The 19,586-nt window shown below is 36.0% G+C and overlaps 2 protein-coding genes across 3 annotated transcripts in view; one reads left to right on the top strand and one right to left on the bottom strand.

Annotated features, from left to right (window-relative positions):
• Nucleotides 1-408: 408 nt before the first annotated feature.
• On the top strand, nucleotides 409-14,942 carry ahsa1b (AHA1, activator of heat shock protein ATPase homolog 1b). Of its 2 annotated transcripts, XR_008632616.1 has the most exons (10): nucleotides 409-628; nucleotides 3,145-3,335; nucleotides 6,155-6,237; nucleotides 6,309-6,426; nucleotides 7,312-7,403; nucleotides 7,814-7,942; nucleotides 8,407-8,508; nucleotides 8,950-9,001; nucleotides 9,365-9,452; nucleotides 10,274-10,406. XR_008632616.1 is itself a non-coding variant. In XM_020924566.2 (9 exons), the coding sequence occupies exons 1-9, from the start codon at nucleotides 549-551 to the stop codon at nucleotides 10,444-10,446; spliced, it is 1,020 nt and encodes a 339-aa protein (XP_020780225.1). In that variant the 5' UTR covers nucleotides 411-548; the 3' UTR covers nucleotides 10,447-14,942. The 2 variants fall into 2 exon arrangements, 1 of the variants encoding a protein (XP_020780225.1); XM_020924566.2 differs by lacking the exon at nucleotides 9,365-9,452 and having other exon boundaries at nucleotides 411-628; nucleotides 10,274-14,942.
• Nucleotides 14,943-15,010: 68 nt separating this feature from the next.
• LOC129409849 (dr1-associated corepressor) overlaps nucleotides 15,011-19,586 on the bottom strand; it is a 5,539-nt gene continuing 963 nt past the window's right edge. The window contains exons 2-7 of the mRNA XM_055156666.1: nucleotides 19,109-19,181; nucleotides 17,974-18,067; nucleotides 17,771-17,884; nucleotides 17,374-17,424; nucleotides 16,802-16,901; nucleotides 15,011-15,498 (exon numbers count right to left, since the gene is read on the bottom strand). Coding sequence (XP_055012641.1) covers nucleotides 15,472-15,498; nucleotides 16,802-16,901; nucleotides 17,374-17,424; nucleotides 17,771-17,884; nucleotides 17,974-18,067; nucleotides 19,109-19,181 — 459 coding nt within the window. The 3' untranslated portion in view covers nucleotides 15,011-15,471. The remainder of the gene's footprint in view (nucleotides 15,499-16,801; nucleotides 16,902-17,373; nucleotides 17,425-17,770; nucleotides 17,885-17,973; nucleotides 18,068-19,108; nucleotides 19,182-19,586) is intronic.

A 19,586-nucleotide genomic window follows, 5' to 3' on the forward strand; every position in this document is an offset into this window, starting at 1 on the left:
GCTGAGGAGCATCAAAGCTAGAACAACCCGGTTGAGGTCCAGCTTTTTTCTTGAGGTTGTCAGACATTTGAACAGTGCACACTGACGTCCTGCTTAAACTGCCTCTCTATCTTGCCACATGTTCTACTAGTACTTGTCTGTTGGAACTGCTAAATGCTCTTGAAGTGGTTTTTATTATATTGCTTATTTATTATTTATGTTTTTATCTCTCTTCATCACTGGACCTCGAGGAACACATTTCGTTCTGTCATGTGTTTCTCTCGCATGCTTGAATGACAAATAAAGACCGCTGAACCTTGAAGCTTTATTTATTATTTTAAAGTTAAGTCATTTATGGAACCCTTCTTCAGTTCTTTCGTGTTTCTGGCCGGACATATTTCAGCAGCCTGTTTCCACAAAGTTCCGTTCCTTTCGAGCATTTTCTGCGCTGTGCAAATACCGGAGGAGCCGACGCTTCTGGAAGCAGCGTGCACCGACATCCACCGGCGACAGACCTGCCCCGAGCGGCCCACCTGCCACCGATCTGCTGTATTTACTCACCCAACACCATGGCGAAATGGGGAGAAGGAGACCCGCGGTGGATTGTGGAGGAAAGAGCCGATGCCACAAATGTCAACAACTGGCACTGGTGAGAACATGGAAAAAAGGACACGGGATGTTAGCACTGTGGCTAATGCTAAGTGTACAGTCTGGGCTCGTTTTACTGTAAATTAAACTGTACATTGTCGTGCATCTTTTTACGCAGTGCCTAGTTCACGTTGTCTCGTAGCTATTAAAACATTGGACAGGTAATAGGTTTGTAATTACGCCGGATGGATTTGTGGAAAGTAAACATTTATGAGCTAACCTCGTCTGCTGTTAGCTCCGGCGGCTAACTACAGCTGAGTGGAATGAATAGCGGCTAAAGTTATTACAGCACGTGTCTCAGTGGAAGAAATGAAAGTGTAATTAAAAGCTTATAACGTAGAGCTTTTGTTTATAAAGATTGTCTATGTGGATGTCATTGCGTATATTAATTATTTATTCTATATTTGGTCAGTCTTCTGTTCGGTTCTAGATGGTTCTCTTCTCCACAGGAACACAATGCCATATTACTCAATACGACATGATCGAGCTGGAGCTTTGGTTTTTAATCATCTCAAGCTATAAACGTGTACAATTGAAAAGCAACGTTTTTGTTTTTTTTTCTGTTTTGTTTGTTTGTTTTTTCTCGATGCTTGCCTAAATTAAATCTATGCATCTTGCTCACAGTGACCAGACGTCCCTATTTTCACGGAACAGTTCCAGTTTTTAGCCCTGTGTCCCATGTTCCAGCAGAGTTATCCAAAACCATTTATTTAGTTTTATTCAAAAAATGTCTCAGTTACCCCTGACAAAATTAGATTAAAATTAATCAGTAAAATATTTATTAAATTCTCACCAAGAGTAAAGAGGGGTGTGCTTGAGATGAGTCTGTCTGTCTGTCTATCTGTCTATCTGTTTAGCATCTGAAATGAAAAAATGCGCCAACAAAAGTCTATACTGACCCACAAGTGAGTCAGGAATGGACAATGATATGTTTTTTTCATAATTTTATTTAAACCACCATCCCAACCCGGGTGTGTCCCAGTTTTTAATTCTGAAAACCTGGTCACCCTATTCTTGTTTCAGTAATAGAACAGCACGTGTATTGGAAACAGTCTCACTTCCTAATATGCATTATTGTACAGCCATTGTATCGTTGGCTGTAAAAATGACAAAAGTACCAAAAAGTACCACGCTTTCCTTCACCATAGCTTCACTTTTGAACTGCTGAATAATACAGTGGTAGTGACGGTAAATTCTCAAATGTGTCCTTAACTGCACCTTATGCCCTGGAGCAGCTCTTTTCTTAGTGAGATCTTCATGAGGCCATTACTTACATAGCTGATGTCAACAAAAGAATTCAACAGTAGACTCAATTGTGTGTGTTTATTTGCTTTGGAAGATAAGAGGTGCTTCTCCTGTTCTCTCATTGTTATCTGTGTTACTGTTACACTTTGAAATTACATATTTGTTTAACTGAGACTTGAAATAAGCAAACATAAGCAAGGGTTTTTTGTTTTAGATTATAGAAGACATTTTTAGATTTAGCTTAAAATACTGAAGGCACGCATAACTGTTAATATTGCAACAGAAGATTTGATATTAATTGAATCTGAATCAAGATGGAGATTCAGTTTATTTGTCTTTTAACTGTGGTTTATAGTTAGTCCTCTATCAGTAAAAACATCTGGTTTGGAGCAGAGTTTTGTGGAAGAAACTTGACAGTATTTTGTGTGAAATGTGTAACTTTCCCGGTGGAGGGCCTGTTAACTGCTTGTGTCTGTGGAGATGTTATTGCTTTGTCTATAATTTTCCAAAATATGGCATTAAACTTCACCAATATCCATAGAGACTAGCAGGAGACGCCACCAGGCTAATTTACAGGTGAGATGTGTGAAGCGGTGACCCTGCTTACAGTAAGAATTTTTGTTTTTAAAGGCATTTTTGAGCAGTAAAACACCCATAGTTGAATAAACCATATTGTGGAACATTGCAGGCAAAGCAATAGCATCTCCATGGCATGCACCTTTAAAACCTTTGTGTGTTTTTTTGTTTTTGTTTTTTTCCCCAGCACTAACTGAACTGTATTTATTCTTAAGTAGCAATATTCTTACAACTATTTACTGTCATTCAATAAGTATAAATGTAAATATTTAATGAGAAACTGAGTATATTTATTGTTGTTAAGATAACAACAAAATATGCCCAGTAAAGATCTTTTTGTTTGGGTCCATCACCTTCTTGTTTCTATGGAAATGTCATTGTTCTGTTTGGAATGTCCCACAGTATGACATTAAACAGCTCTATTTTACATTTATTTAATTACAGCTGGTATTATAACTCAGAAATACCTACAAAAACTGGCAGACTGTGAGTGGGGTCACCTCTCCACAGATCTGACCTGTAACTTTACCTGATTTGGGCTCCATGAAGGTGGAAAATTTAATGCCATACTGTGAAAGATCCAGACAAAGACAAAATAACGTCACCATGGAGAAAAGCATTTGACAGATCCTCCACCAAACAAGTTATGCAGTGCACCTTTCAATCAATCCATTTTCTCTGATGTTTGACTTTCAGGACTGAGAGAGACGCCACAAACTGGTCATCAGAGAAGCTGAAGTCGCTGCTGGTGGGTCTGAGCGTGGAGAACGAGGAGGGGACGTGTGAGATCACAGAAGTCGGTAAATGTGATGGAGAGGCTTCAATCAACAACCGTAAAGGCAAACTCATTTTCTTTTACGAATGGAACCTGAAGGCAACATGGACCGGTGAGTAACTCTGCTGTAGCTGTTTAGTAAAGCCAAAGAAACTGTATTAAAAAGTACAATTCATGATGTGAATGTTTGTGTGAATTACAAGAATAGATTAGAGTAATTTCCATAATTTTACTTTGGATTATTGAAAAGGTAACTGTAGAATTGTTTGTCTAATACAGACAACTGGGAAAAAAAAGTCAGTACAGCAAGTCAGCTTGATAATGTACAAGTGTTAATGAAAAAAACGTACTAATCTCTTTCTAATAGTCTTACTTAAGGTTACAGTGTTTCCCACAGATTCATACTGACTCTGATTATTTGAATAATTTTATAGAATACATTTTGGGGGGTAAAGATGTAATTTATTGTCTCTACTAATTAAAAAAAGGACTGGCTAAAGATGAAGTTACTTCTATGTATGTTTTGCAAAAGGTATTTTAATAACAAAGTTTTGCTTTGCTTGTTTTTAGACTTAGGGGGTCAAAAATTAGACTGGGGGGCACTATAGTTTCTTATTAAAGGGAAACACTGGCTTACAACAAAAGCAAGGCAAGTTTATTTGTAGCACAATTCATACACAAAGTAATTCAAAGTGCTTTACAGAATAAGAAATACATTAAAATCACTATACAAACAAATCAAAACATAAATAATCATAAAATTAAAAGAGAGACATTAAATGAGAGAAAACTGAGTCAAAGTAGAGTCTGTTTCACATGTTCAAGAAGACTGTTTCAGGTTTTAGCTTCAGAAAACTGAAACACAGACTCTAAGGATTTAGAACACCTTTTTAATCATAGCATTTTTACTATTTACAACTGAAATTGTATAAGATCAAAAGAGCTCAATTTTTTTTTTTATATATAAATAATGAGAAATAAAAAATGAAACACACAGAACTGAAAACAAACATAAGAGCTTGTGGAGGTACATGTCTCGGAGATGAATTTAGAGCTGTTTCTCACACAGACACAAATTGTAAAAAATCAGTAAGGGGTTGCCACATTTTCTAAAATTGTTAGTTTATACTGTATTCTGTCTAGATGTCAAGTTTTGCAGTTTTTTTTTTTTTTTTTTTTTTTTTTTGGTAGTTTAACATAATCAAGTATACCGATACCAAGGCAGGGGTTTAACTGGGGATATAAAAATTATACAAAACTATCAAAAATGATCAAAACAATACATACGATATTAGAGCCCGACCGATATATCGGCTGGCCGATATTATCGGCTAATATGGGCACCTGGAGACATATCGGCTATCGGCCGTTATACTTGCTGATATGGGCCGATATTTCACGTGGGCATGTTATACCTCGTTATAAAGCTTAGACTCTCTACATTATGTTCATTTAATCCAATTTACAGACAGATAAATGTCCTAATATGTGGCTCCGCATAAGTATTTATCTGCGGTGTAATTTGTCTTTGTCCGTACTGTCCCTGAACACACCACCAGAGTGACGTCACTTCACTCGCGTGTGTTTGTTTACACCCGCAGCCGTGCGCAACATTGAGATTATATTCTTTTTCGGACAATCGGTTTGAGTCTGGATTAAAAGGACATTTATTAGTGCAGACTTGTGATGTGAGGTGAGCGGTGAGTGTTGGAAATACATCGACTTTGAAGCTAGTTTAGGTTTTGTTAGCGGTTAGCTGCTGTAGCTCCCACACATAAACAGGCTGTTTTCTATTGGTCTGTTGTAAAGTGACTACATTGGCCGTATATTTGTTACTGGACCTGCATTGATATGTAAATGAGCTGTGAATAGACGTGTGAATGATCCACATTTATGCATATAATTAATTACCGCGGTGCGCAGCATTTACGGCTAAAGGCTAATAGCGATAGTTTACTAGCTGGGAGTTATGGGTCGGTCGATCGAAGCGGCTCTTAGAGCGAACAACGGGAGCCTGCTTCTTATTGGGAGCCGTGTTTTCTCTTTTTCTCACTTTTTCTCTTCATGCCGCATGTAGACCCGTAGTTTGACAGCAGCAGCAGCTGAAAACGAAACTTTCAGAAATCTGCGTGTGCATAGGATAAAAAAAAGTGCGTATTTGGCTGCAGTTCAGCATAAAATGAATAAACCAGGACTAATCTTGGGCTCGAGTGCAGGAGAGAGATAGAAACCGAGTCCCGACACTCAGTCCTGGTTCAGTTCTGGTTTAGTCCTGCTTGCAACAAAACAATCTCAAGAGTCGCTTGGGAGCCGAAAGAGCCAGCTGCTTTAGTGAGCCGAGCCAAAAGAGCCGGTTCTCAAAAAAAACAAACTGGAATCTCCATCACTAGTAGCTAGAATGTGATGCAAAAATGCCATTAGGCCAATCTACTGTATGTAAATATGATGTAAAGAGTCAAAATAACAATAAATGTTGCCTAAATAAACCCAATTTAGAATTCACTAGAGCCAAACCTAAGTTTTTTAATCAATTCAAGATTTACGGTGAATTTTTACATCACTAAATATATCGGTGATTATATCGGCTATCGGCAGCTCCAAGTCCCATTATATCGGTTTCATATCGGCCACAACAAAATCCATATCGGTCGGGCTCTATACGATATATAAGACGATATACAAAAATCAATTATACAAGAGGAAAAAATACAAATATACTTGGATAAAATAAAATGTAAAATATTGTCTGGCATCATTATTATTATTATAGTGATGTTCATTTGGTTTATTTTGAGTCCATTTAGTTTTGTGTGTATGATATTTTTGGTCAGAATAATGCTTTTAACTGTTACTCTGGATACTGACCAATTTCACTTTTTTCCTAGTTATGCAGAGAGCACCTAAACTAATGAGTCATCTTGTTTATTTTAGGAAAAACAAAATCGGGAATCAAATTTAAAGGCTCAATTGAAGTTCCGAACCTATCAGACGAGAACGACATGGAGGACCTCGATGTAAGTTTTGTAAATCAAATGTCAAAGTTCGTTCAGTGAAAATGTTCTAATTTAGTTTAATCTTTATTTAGATTTCAGTGTCGCTGAATAAAGATGAACCAGACACGCCGCTGATGAAGCTGATGAAAACCAAAGGGGTTGATAAAGTGCGAGAGGCTTTGGGCAGCTACGTGGGCTATTTAAAAACAGGTTTGTGCTAATGCTACTTCAACTTAATGTGTAATATAACACAATCAACTAATGAACGAAATAATGGCATGAGCAATAAATAAATGAATAAACATCATAAACCACATTCAAGCATATTTTAAAGGACACCTATTCTGCAAAATGGACTTTTCAGAGCTTTTAATCATTTTACAGCAGTTCCCCTGTCTCATAGTATTTTATTTTCTCAATCAGTGAAATGTGCAGCATTCAGCAGCGTAGTCCTTTTGATACGAATTTTAAAAATCTGCTGCTCGCTTGCATGATGTGCAGATATCCACAGGAGTTTCCGCTATTACGGATCTGTTGGTGGCGATATGTCACATGGGGCGATGTGGGCATGGCCTTGCAAGGACACAGCTTTAATAAACCTAACTTTTAGTTTTAAAGGTGGTATCTGTATTTCTTTTGAGTGTGTTAACTTTGTACCACATGGATGATTTAATATATGACCTTTCACTGGTTTTCTTTAGTGCAGATGAGTAAATCCACATCTCCACTTCAGACAGGGCAGAAAGGAAGCCACAGAAGAACATTTACATTTTATTTAGACAGTGTCCCCAGAGACCCTGGGACAGGTGTCTGCGCAGATGCCTGCGTGTCTGTCTCCAGAGGGCGCTCTTCTTCTGCATGTTCTGTATGAGCCATATTCACACCAGCCCCCAAAAATCCATATCACCAACTCTGTTCGTGATGTTATTTACGGCTCTCATTGGGTACCACATCTTTCTAAAGCGGAAGTCTTTAATTTCTTTAATTAAATTATTTTAGATCAGAATAATCCACAGGTGGTGCACATTTGAACTATATAGCAGACTCAAGCACAATATGTGATCTTTAAGACAAGTTTGACTTTTTTTGTTGCAGAATTTACAGCGGGAATGATCCTTCCGACGGCAAATGGTGTGTCCAAAACTCAGAGCACTTCACAATCGAAAGCCAAGAGTGATAGAACTCAGGTGGGTCAAATCTCACTTATCTTAGCTTTTATTTTTTATTTATTTTTTTATTTTCATTGTCAAAATCTGCACTGCTCTTTAGTGTGTTTAAACGTTGCCACTCATAAAGCGAGTTATAGTATAATACCTGTAATATTTAGGTATTATAGTAGGACCAAACCAGGTCCTATGTAATGAATGTAGACTTAACTTGTAACATTTAAGCTAGATATAAATTACTGCATTATGTTTTAAGAAGCCTGATCCATAAGCTTTTAAGGCTGTGCTGACTCTTAGTTTTTGTTTCTCTCCAGTTTAGTTGTGTTGTAGACCTGGTTTACTTCATTTTCTAGTGGTTTAGTCTTGGTTTTGATGTGCTCTCTGTGACGTTTAAGTATACACGACTGTTGTCTCACTTGTTCTTTTTGCAGATTTCTGGTCCATGTAACACGACGGCTCCAGCGAACACCGGAGTCAAAATCCCAACGTGTAAATTTAACATGAAAGAAACGTTTCTCACGTCTCCATCTGAGCTCTACAGGGCCTTTGTGAACCAGGAGGTCAGTACAGAACACACTATTTATTTATTTATTTTTATTCTAAACAGCTTCACCTATCTTTTATTTAAGACCTTAATCATCCATGACTATTGTAAAATCCTTGTGCCACTGTACTTACTGTATGTCACTCCAGTGAAATGAACAGGCAACACTGTTGAATCCTGTGTGTATCACCATTTTCAAAAAAGATGGAAGCACAAAGCACAGAGCAGTGGGCGGGTTTGGGGGGGATCGGTGAAAACGGGAGTAGATCAGAGCAATGACGTCACACGTGCATTAGTCAAACATGCATGACTCACTGTGAATCCATACAAGAGCGAGTAAATGAGAAGGAAAAACAACTGTTACATTGTTAAAAGGTCCATAATCAAATGTGCATATTGTCTTCTTTAAATATTCACTGAGGGGACTTGAAACCAGAAATTAAATTAGAAATACAGTTTCACTTTTTTATTCTCATTTAGATGGTCCAGGCTTTTACCCGATGTGCGGCGACAGTGGACGCAGAACGAGGAGGCAGGTTCAGACTGCTCGACGGAAATGTTTACGGTGAATTCATAGACCTGGTAAGACCACCGCCTGTTTTGTACTTGTAATATTTAAAGGTGCACTATGTAACTTTCTGGTTGGGGGTCCATCACCTGCTTGTTTCTGTGGATATGTCATTGCTCTGCCTGGAATGTTCCACAGTGTGAGATTAAACAGCTCTACCTTATATTTATTCAATTACAGGTGCTTTTAGAGCTCAAAAATACCTAGAAAAACAGACATTCTGACTGTGAGTGGGGTCACCTCTCCACAGATCTGACATGTAACTTGGTCTGGTTTGGTCTCCACATAGATAGAAAGGTTTAATGCCATACTGTGAGACATTCCAAACAAAGCAGTATCTCCATAGAGAACAGCATTTGACGAAACCCTTCACCAGAAAAGTTACACAATGCACCTTTTTAAAGCCATGTGTAGTTTCAGTGTTCTCTTCAAATGTTATCTTGACATTTTCTTAGGTCCCTGATGAGAAGATCGTGATGAGATGGCGGTTTAACAACTGGCCCTGTGGTATGTTTTATATTTTATCTTTTTAATACTGTTTTTACTGTTTTATCTTTTGAAACAGTTTGAAATGAGTGAAGATTTAAGGCTGAAATACTGAAATCGGAGTTGAGGTGTTGCAGCATTACGCATCAGCACGTGGTGACATTAGCCATTTAGTGCAGCAGCTCCTCCTTGTGGTTACATGTATTATTACGCCATAGTGTAAAAGTGCTGGTTGCACAACAAGTTATTAGGATTAGACGTTTAAAGTTATCTTTCTTTTTTTTTTTTTTTTTTTTTTTTTTTACATTATCCCAACAACAATTTTAAGACAATATTTAAAAAATGAATCAGAAATGTACTGAAATTATTCTGTAAATTTCACAGTCGAGGCTCAAATATTGAACAAAAGGTGAATGGACTGTAAAATGAACCACTAAAATGCAGAGGAATCACTTTGATTGAAGATTACATGGCAAGTTTAAATTTTATCTATTTTAATGTTATATTTTATTATAAAATAAACAAAATACTATAATAAACATGAAAAATAAGATACAAAAACATAAAACAATACATAAAACAACAAAGCTCCCAACCCTTAACCCACCTTTTCCTTTCTTTTCTTTTTTTTCCCCAACTCTTTTTGCAGCTTTTAACAATGTAAGAAAAATGACATGTTTGTCTTTTCTTGTCTGTAGATAACATTGGCTGTGGTCACATGCACATTCAAACTGATTTTATTTGATTTCTGGTGTTCAGAGATTTTAAAATAACTGCCGAAATGTTTGTCAAATGGAAAGTCGATAAAACAAGTTGGCTTCATAATGTACAGTTTTATAATTACATTTTTGAACGCATCAAAAAAAAAAGAAAATGAGCGTGAAGACTTCTCAAAGTGATGCTTTCTGGGAATCTTTCTTATGGTTCCAACGAAGCTTTTAGAGCAACGTTTTGCTGTTAATATTGACCAAATTATGATTACTCTTATCAGTTTTGTTGCATTTTACAGTTTGCATGTTCTTTATGACCTGATTTCTGGACCTTTTAAAATAATTGAATCTGCCTTTTGTCTTTCTGTATTGTGTAACTTTTCTGGTAGAGGGTCTGTCAAATGCTTTTCTCCATGGAGATGTTATTGCTTTGCCTGGAATGTTTCACAGTACGGCATTAAACCTTTTTATCTTCATAGAGACCAAACCAGACCAAGTTAAAGGCCTTTTTGGGCTATAGAAGCACCTGTAATTGTATAAATGAAAGGTTTAATGTAAGCTGTTATATATTTTTTCCCTCCAGAACATTACGCCACCATCTCCCTGACGCTTGTGGACCGCAGCAGTGAGACAGAGCTCCAGGCCGAGTTCAGAGGGGTCCCCGAGAACGAAGAGGAGCGGACGAAAGACGGATGGAAGAGATACTACTTCGAAAGCATCAAAATGACTTTTGGCTTCGGGGCACGACTTTACTGATAACACCACCTCTCCCGCCCGCTCCACTGTTTGTTTGGATTTTAAAAACAAACCGTTATCCTTGAATTTTCGTCTGTCCGCCGCTGGATCATCCGAAAAAAGACTGAAAAATGGGGAGAAACAGACGTTCACCCACCTCTGTGTATGTGTATATGTTTTAATTTGTATTTAATTCAGTGTTTTCGGATGTTTTTCCAGAAGGATCTGTGCCTTTCAGGGCGTCAGAACGAATGCGTGAAAAAAAAAGAAAAAGCTGTCTCTTATTGAACCACTCAAACATTGGCTTAAAGCTACACTGTGTAACTTTTTTGATTTCTTCATAGAGATGCCATTGCTTTGTCTGGAATATTCCACAGTATGACATTAAACAACTCTACTTTACATTTACTCTTTTACGAACACCTAGAAAAACAGGCATTGTGACTCTGAGCAGGGTCACCTCTCCACAGATCTGACCTGTAACACCATCTGGTTTGGTCTCTATGAAGATAGAAAGGTTTAATGCCATACTGTGAAACATTCCAGACAAAGCAAGAACATCTCTAGGAAGAAAAGCAGAAAAGTTACACAATGCACCTTTAAAAAAATACTCTATCTAATGCAAAGGAATACATTTTTAGTTTATTTGGTAAGTTGTTGCTTTGGAGATGTATTTTGTACACTGCTGTAGCTCTGTAGTTTTGCATGTTTCTCTTTTGGGTCGAGCAGATGGAGGAAGGATGTTTTTTTGTTTTTTTTTATATATAAAATGGGGTTGTATGGAACGTTAGTGTTAATACCTCACTTTTATTGTCAAAAGAAAATGAGATACTGAAACTAGATCCTCAATTGAACAAGAATTAATAATAAAAAAAATATTATTTAAGCAGGGCAGCCAGTCTTATACAAGCTTTCTCACATCTAACGCAAAGTCACATGGGTAATTATGGGTAGTTTTGAGATTCTAGAATGTGATGAGGCAGGTTTCTCTATTGATAACATGCAATGAGTTCACCAAAAAAATAAAAATAAATGCACAAATGCGCCATATATCATTTATAATATTTACTAAGCCCAAGAACTTTATTACAACATAACTTATTTTAGCTGCATCCCATCTGTGTTAAAGGTGCATTGTGTAACTTTTCCATCAAATACTTTTCGCCATATAGATGGTATTGCTTCATCTGGAATGTTTCACAGTATGGCATTAAACCTTTCTATCTTTACGGAGACCATACCAGACCAAGTTATAGAAGGCCAGTTTTTCTAGGAATTTTTCAGCTATAAAAGCTTTATAATAATGCAAGGTAGAAAAAGTTACACAGTGCGCCTGTAAATATTATTGATCGATAGAATGTTGTGATGTCCTATGAAACCAGCAATTGTGTTAAATAATACATTCAGTTGTCCAAAAAGAGCCCTGGTATTATCATTGTGGTATCAAAATTGAGTACTGAGCCAATTCCTTTAGTATCGACATGGAGTTTTAGTTTTGTGACAACATTATTACTTCTTTAATTAGATTTGAAGTGACAAATCAATGAAACCTTAGTGATTTGTTAAAGGGCCCATATTACACTATTATAATTAATATAATATTATTATTAATATTGTTTTTTATTCAGGATTTAATAGGATTGTGTGGAAATGACCTCTGATACCTTCTGACCTGTGCTCTAGTGTAGTTTCCTCATCACAAACAGACCTGGAGTTGTTTTGTTTCATTCACATGTTTAATACACAAACCCTACAGATTTACACCACTGAGTACTTCTCTCAATCAGAAAACACTCTGTTAAACCTTGTGATGTACTGTAGTAATACAGGAAGTGCTCCACTGTGTTTTTAAACTCTATTCACCTTCACTAGAATCATTTGGATGATTTCAGACCTGGAATTTCTCATTTCTACTAAACAAAAGATGAAAACACTACCGCTTCATGACATCACAAGGTGGAGCAGAGTATTTTGACATTTAGAGATGTAGACAGACAGTTAATAAAGAGTTACTCAACCATGTGTGAATGAAACAAAAGACAAATCCAGGTCTGTTTTTGAGGAGGAAACAGCATTAAAACATGACTTGAAGCTTACAAAAGTAATTTTTGTATAATATAGGACCTTTAATACATATAACTGACTGTAGCCCTCAGGAGTTTAACAGGCTATGTTTCCTACAACCTAGTTTCGTTAACGTTAGCAACGCAACACCTCAGGCACAGATTCAGCTCCAGGCTCAGTATAGTTTGTTTCATATTCAGGTTAACTTTCTTGTCTTGAGTCTAGTTTTCCTAGTTTGTCACCTACAATTCTCCATTTACTGTTTGCCAAAATGAGCTAAAATGTAATTCTCAGTTATCAGTCATTGATTAGGAGAAGAGCTACACAATTACAAATAAATATTGCAATAAAATATAATTCTGAAACTTACATATTCAACCATCTACAGCTCAGATCTTACCTTATTACATGAAAATGGTTAAAACTTCACCACTACTGCAAATAAATCGTACACATGATCAATACTGATCTCCAAAACATAGTTCCAGCTTTCATATATTGAACAATAAGCTGATATAGTGATTATTGTGACAAGTTTATTACTCATCATCACATTTGGAATGGATGCAATTAACAAATGGTAAAGGCTGCCATTTTGAGTACCACGCTTTCCTCCACAAACATTGAAATCTCCTGTCTTATCCTGCATAAAACCTGCTCACCCTGTAGTTTATATCTTAACAAACATGTTCTCACATATTATTCTTGTATTAGTTTTTTGACAATTCTTCCAGACTCTGTTAAAATGTAAACTTTGTACAGAATCCTTATTAAAACGTAAACCTCAGTTGAAATGCTTCTCAGAAAAGTCACATTTAGACATTTTTCACTAATAGTTCAGCCCTAAATGCACTGTAAAGCTCTCCATCAAATACTCTATAAACAAATGCAATATTATTAAAATGTATTGTATACCAAACAGATACGCACACTTTGTTTATATGAAGTAAAAGCTCTCAAACATTTATTTAACATGCAGGGACCAGGCTCTCCCTTTTACAGTCAGCTACATGTGGTCACTGCAGAAGGCTGTGTGGGTGGAGTGTCTTGCTCAAAGGCTCAACAGCAGTGTGTCACAGGATTTGAACATCTATTCTGCATTATTACTTCTTAATAATGACCAATGCTTAAGGTTAAAAATATCTGAAATAATATTACACTGTTGGTTTAAGATGCAGTGTGACTAGGTTTTATAGACAAGAAATGTTCAAATAAAATGTCTAATGGTTCTGTATTACACACAATTAGGGTGACCAGATTTTTCAAATCCAAACTGGTACACACCTGGGTTGGGTTGGTATAAATAAAACTGTGTAAAGAGTGTGTAAGATTATGCATGCTCATGTCAGTCATGATCTGAGGGGCTTTTGTCACTGCATTTATTTTATTTTTTTTGCTTTATGGTCATTTGCAAACACATTGAAACAAATGACAATTTATGCTCCTCTTAACTGTTGGCAGGAACCAGATTAGTCAAAAATTGTGTCCTGAGACCTGATGTAGTCCTGGTTTAGTTCTAGTTTAGTCCTGTTTTAGACCTGGTTTAGATCAAATTGGTCAGAAAATAGGGACAAGACATTTCTTGAATAAAACTGGGACAAATCACTGGTTTTGTATAAATCTGCAGGGACAAAGGACACAGGGCTCAACAACTGGGATTGTCCCGGGTAAATAGGAACGTCTGGTCACTCTACACAAAATGGACTCTTTTAGCCATGTTATAATGTTACATCCTCAAAAACATACCTGGAGTTTGAGTAACCCTTTATTAATTTGTCTATATCTCCAAAGTTCAAAATGCTCCTTGTGATGTCATGACGCAGTAGTTTTCAAGTCAACCTTTACTTTTACTTTCTTACTTTTTTCAGTAGAGTTGTCGGCAGTTCCAGGGCTGAAATGATCCAAATGATTCTAGTGAAGATGTGTGGAGTTTAAAAACACAGTGGAGCACTTCCTGTATTACCACAAGACATCACAAGGTGGAACAGAGTGTAAATATGCCTAATTCTGCATGGTTTGTGTGTTAAACATGTGTGAATGAAACAAAACACAACTCCAGGTCTGTTTGTTATGAGGAAACTACATGACAACAGAGATCACAAGGTCTAATAAGATGATAAGAGATCATTTCCATACAACCCTATTAAAACTTGAATAACTTTGATATTGTTCACAGCAGTTCACCTTTACTGTACAGACATTTTGTTTCTTTGTCCTAAATACTGTGTTTTCTGTCACGTATCATATTTGTTCATATTTGTGTAAAATTTGAGATCTGCGGGTTAGCTAGCGTTAGCATTAGCTAGCGTTAGCATTAGCGTTTGCATCAGCGTCAAGTCAAAGAGTTATATTGGCTTAAAAATGTACATTTAGACAGATTTATTCAAGTTAAAGCTTCACAAAATGTACAAATGATATTAGGGAATAAACAATAATGTCTGCTTTTTGTTTTATTTATGTGAGCATGATTATTCAGTTTATAACATTAAATTTTTCAAGCCACAAAAATTCGGGCTTTATTTTTTAATCTTATATATTTACATTTCATTAGTTTCCTGTCTCTAAAACACATATTTACAAGTGCTCTAAAAGCTAAATGCACAACTAAATTTAGCGTAACAAGCACTCTGGTTTTAAAGAGGACTGAAATACACTTTTCACATCTTGTTTAGAAAATCAAAACAAAAACTCTACTTTTTAGCCAAACTTACATTTTAAAACAAGATGCAAGATGTCTGTGTTTTTCTACAAATTAATTACATAAACTCAGAAAGAAGAAAAAGAAAAAAAAATCTAATTCATCAATATTTCAGTTCTTTAAAACAGAAAATTAAAGAGCAGTTATTTCCCAAGCAATGAACCACTGAAACTTCTGTACCATGAATTATAACTTAATAATAGCAACATTTCATAACATAAATAATAATAATATACACAACTATATATGAAAAGGTCACATAGGTCGATTTTTATAAAAGTCACTCAAAGACAAATCACAAGCTCAGGCTCCTGAAAGAGGAAAAAAGAGATTAAAAACTAAATAAATACATTTAAATGCTGAGAGTACCACTTATAATATGTGCGCTTTAATTAGCCTTAAGCTTAAGCATGAAGGAAGACTTAACTCAGTAGTGTATAGTTTTGAGTCACACTTTTGTATATTTATGGGAAATGGATGATGTGGGGTTGTGGACTGAACATTTATAGAAGGCGTGAGCTTGTACTGCTAACCGGGAGAGATCACTAGATTACTCAAACATGCATGGATGACACACACACACACACACACTAATATATGTGTGTGTATGTCATCCATATATATTATATATATATATATATATATATATATATATATATATATATATAATATATATACACATTATATATAACCTCTTCAGGCATGTTTTTGATGAGGGAACATTATAAAATGGCAGAAAGCTCCTAGGAGAGGGTGACCAGAATTTTAAAATAAAAACTGGGACATCCCCGGTTGTTGGGTGGTTGGGAATAATAAAACTGTGAAACAAATGTGTAATTACAGAGAATTGTTATGCAGAGGCCATTCCTGATGTAACATGTGAGTCATAAGTATAGTCACATTTTCTTTGTGTTTTGGACATTTCTAAGCAGTTTTTCTGTATTTTATCTAAACAAATGACAATTTATGTCTCTCTTTACTGTTGGCAGGATCAGATTGGTCAAAAATAGAGACACTTGGGGCATTCCTTGTATAGAACTGGGACAAATAAGTGGTTTTGGAAAAATCTGCTGGGGCAGGGGACACAGGGCTCTAAACTCAGACTGTCCTGGGTAAATAGGGACATGTGGTCAGTTACCCTATTCTAGGAGTTAAAGTATTAGTTACTATTATTCATAAGATTCTATTTTCAGACCAAGAGTTTGTCTTCATACCTGACAGTTTCAACTGGTCACTAGCAGTCTTCCTCAGAGTGGTCATGTCATGTTGCAGTAACATGTCCGGTCAGCTGATTAACACAGGTTTTGGCGCCGTCTTCCTACCAACGGAGGCAGGAAGACAGTGCCAAAACGAAAACGGAACCTAACATAAATTATCAGAAGCCCAAATGAACTTCATTGGACTAGTTAGTTACTGAGCTTGAATCATTCTATCAGTTCTTTGTTCATTATGAGTTAAGTCTTTGTTCATGCTTTATTAAGGCTGTTAAAAGCATTTATTATAAAGTATTACGATGCTAAGCGAATCAAACTTTTGAAAGTACAAAAAGTGGACCAGTGTGTAACTCTGCCTGTCCACAGCTGCTCAGGAACATCGTGAAGTTTAGTCACTTACACTGGAGTCGTAGTCATCATTGAGTGAGTCTAAACTCTGTCGTGGAGCCGTTTCTTTCACCTCTGGTTTCTTCTTCACAGGAATCTCATGATGTGACAGCCTCAAAAACACAAGGTGAAACACGTGAAAATAAAATAAAATAAAATTTATTTAAAAATTAATTATTATTTAGGCAAAGCAATGTCCACTGTAAATAAATGAAAACGGCTTGAAGTTTTTAAATGTGCACTCTGAGCTGAATTTACATTTTTAAAGCTATACTATGTAACTTTCCAGGTGGGAGTAGGTCACATAACTGCTTGGCTCCATGGATATGTCATTACTTCGCTAAGAATGTGCCAGAGTATGGCATTAAACATAACTATCTTGCATTTGCTGATGGTGTCGCTCACTTTAATGCCATACTGTGGAAGATTCCAGACAAAGAAATAACATCTCCATGGAGACAAGTAGGTGACAAACCCGTCTCCACCAGAAAAAGCTACACAGTGCACCTTTAAAAAACTAAATTGTCACTGTAGAACTACTTACTTATTTACCTTGCCTTTTTTTCCCCTAATGCATAGGCTCACCTGTAAAAAGGCTCTGTTGGTTTCTTTACAGAATTCTCATGATGTGACGACCTAAAAACAAACCAAAAATAACATTTTAAAATGGTCAAAGTACATTTCTCCAATCCAACTTATACAAATACATTTCTATAGCACATTTTATAAACAAGAAAGTTTCCAAAAGTCAGCAGAATTATGTTTCAGGGAAAAGAAACATACAAAAACAGTAGATAAAAAAATAATAAAATCAATAAATAAAAGCAGTATTGAAAGAAATAATATAGATAAAACAATAAATAAATTTAAAAAGTAAATAAATAAAAGACACAAATGACCACATAACTCATGCAGTGTTAAAAGCCGGAGAATAAGGTGAAGCTACGAGACAGAGTAGTAGTCCTGCAGTCCGTAGTTTCACCTGTACAGGGGCCAGATGCTCATGTTTTTGGGATCTTTCTTCTGAGCTGTTGACATTTGCTCCAGTAAATCCAACAGGAAGTGGAACAGTCTCTCCGACTCAATGCACTGCCTCCTGGAGACAAAATATATTTATCATTTTAACACAAAATACATCGACTTGAAATTATATTAAGCACAAATAATATTCAAGAGCCGACTTACATGTGAGCGACCGACAGCACCGTGCTTAACTTGGACTGTGTGATTAAAAAGGTTTTAGTCAGAAGAGCTTTTAGGAACATCTCCAGAGCTCGAGCTGAGGCCTGCGGTTTAGAATTCACGACTTTCATATGACATCACAAGGTGGAACAGAGTGTTTGTGTGTGAAACTTGTGAATGAAACAAAACACAACTCCAGCTCTGTTTGGAGTTGTGTTTTGTTCACTGGGTTCCCAGTGTTGGGAAGGTTACTTTTAAAATGTATTCCCCTACAGATTACAGATTACATAGCTCAAAATGTAGTTTGTAACGTAATCCATTAAATTACTTAAAGTGAGTAATCTGAATACTTTGGATTACTTGATATTGTCATGCTTTTTAAAACGACATGAATGTAGCAACCACATCCTGAAAATTCATGTTTGTTTTCTTCAAATTCTTTGTTGAGCCCAAGTCTCCATGAACAGACTTTTGTTTACTGTAGAGAAGCAAAGACAAGGAAATCTTAATTTATAATGTTTTGTTTGCTTAAAGAGAATAAAAAGTCTTTCCTTAACCAGATTAAAAATATTATTGATAGAGAAATGATTTGTTTATGAGATCACCTTAAATTATGTCCACCTACTGTTCGGTGTCATATTGTTTATTTAAAAAGAAAATCACTTTCAGTACAAACATAAAGGCACCAGCCCAGTAAAAATCTGTAATACTGGATCTTTTTTACTCAAAATGATGCAGAGTCAGATTATTATCAACACTGATTATTAACGACCTCGTCCATTGTGTGACTGATGCACCAATGTTAAGATGTTTACGTCGCTCTTATTGCCATGTTCTGTTTGGGTTTCCAGCAATGAGTGGAGTTACTGAAATAAAAAAAATAAAAAAAATGGGATATAGCCCAAAATGTGAAAACAGGAAAATAATGCCATGTAATCCATTTATTTCAACAAAGTAACTGTAATCCAATTACCACTCACTGAAACAGTAACTGTAACTGAATACAGTTACTCATAATTTGTACTCTGATTACATAACTGGTACATGTAATCTGTTACTCCCCAACACTGTTTATACCATCGATGAGAAAATCAGGTAACACATGTTTTATCCTTCATATTTCCATAATAAAGGATACAGATGAGGACGGGTACGGCCATCGCGATCCTTCCCACCTCTGTGTCCTTCTGCATGATCTTTTTAACGCGCCCCTGCCAAAACAAACAGCCCTGTCAGCAGTGGTGCAACAAGATGTAAAAGTACAGACACAAAGGTAAAACGTTACTCAAGTAGAACTAAAAGTATCACATGAAATAATCTACTGAAGTACCTGTTTAAGAATGTACTTTAAGAGTAAAAAGTAAAACTATTTTGCAGAGACTTTTACAATAATTTAAGAGAATTTAGCTGATTTTAAGTGATTCAATAGATTTCTTTTTTTTTTAAGTCTCAGCCATTTCAGCAGGTTACAAACCATAAAGAAAAGTACTTTTACGTGAAATGTAGTAAAGTACAAAGTACATATACCTGCTCTTAAATGTAGTGAAGTAAAATAAAAAGTATTCACTGTAAAATTTACATAAAGGTGCATTGTGTAACTTTTCTGGTGGAGGATC

The sequence above is a fragment of the Boleophthalmus pectinirostris genome, unplaced genomic scaffold, assembly GCF_026225935.1.
Source record: "Boleophthalmus pectinirostris isolate CB_2022bp ecotype Guang Dong unplaced genomic scaffold, ASM2622593v1 HiC_scaffold_10, whole genome shotgun sequence".
In the NCBI taxonomy this organism is placed as follows: domain Eukaryota; kingdom Metazoa; phylum Chordata; class Actinopteri; order Gobiiformes; family Gobiidae; genus Boleophthalmus; species Boleophthalmus pectinirostris.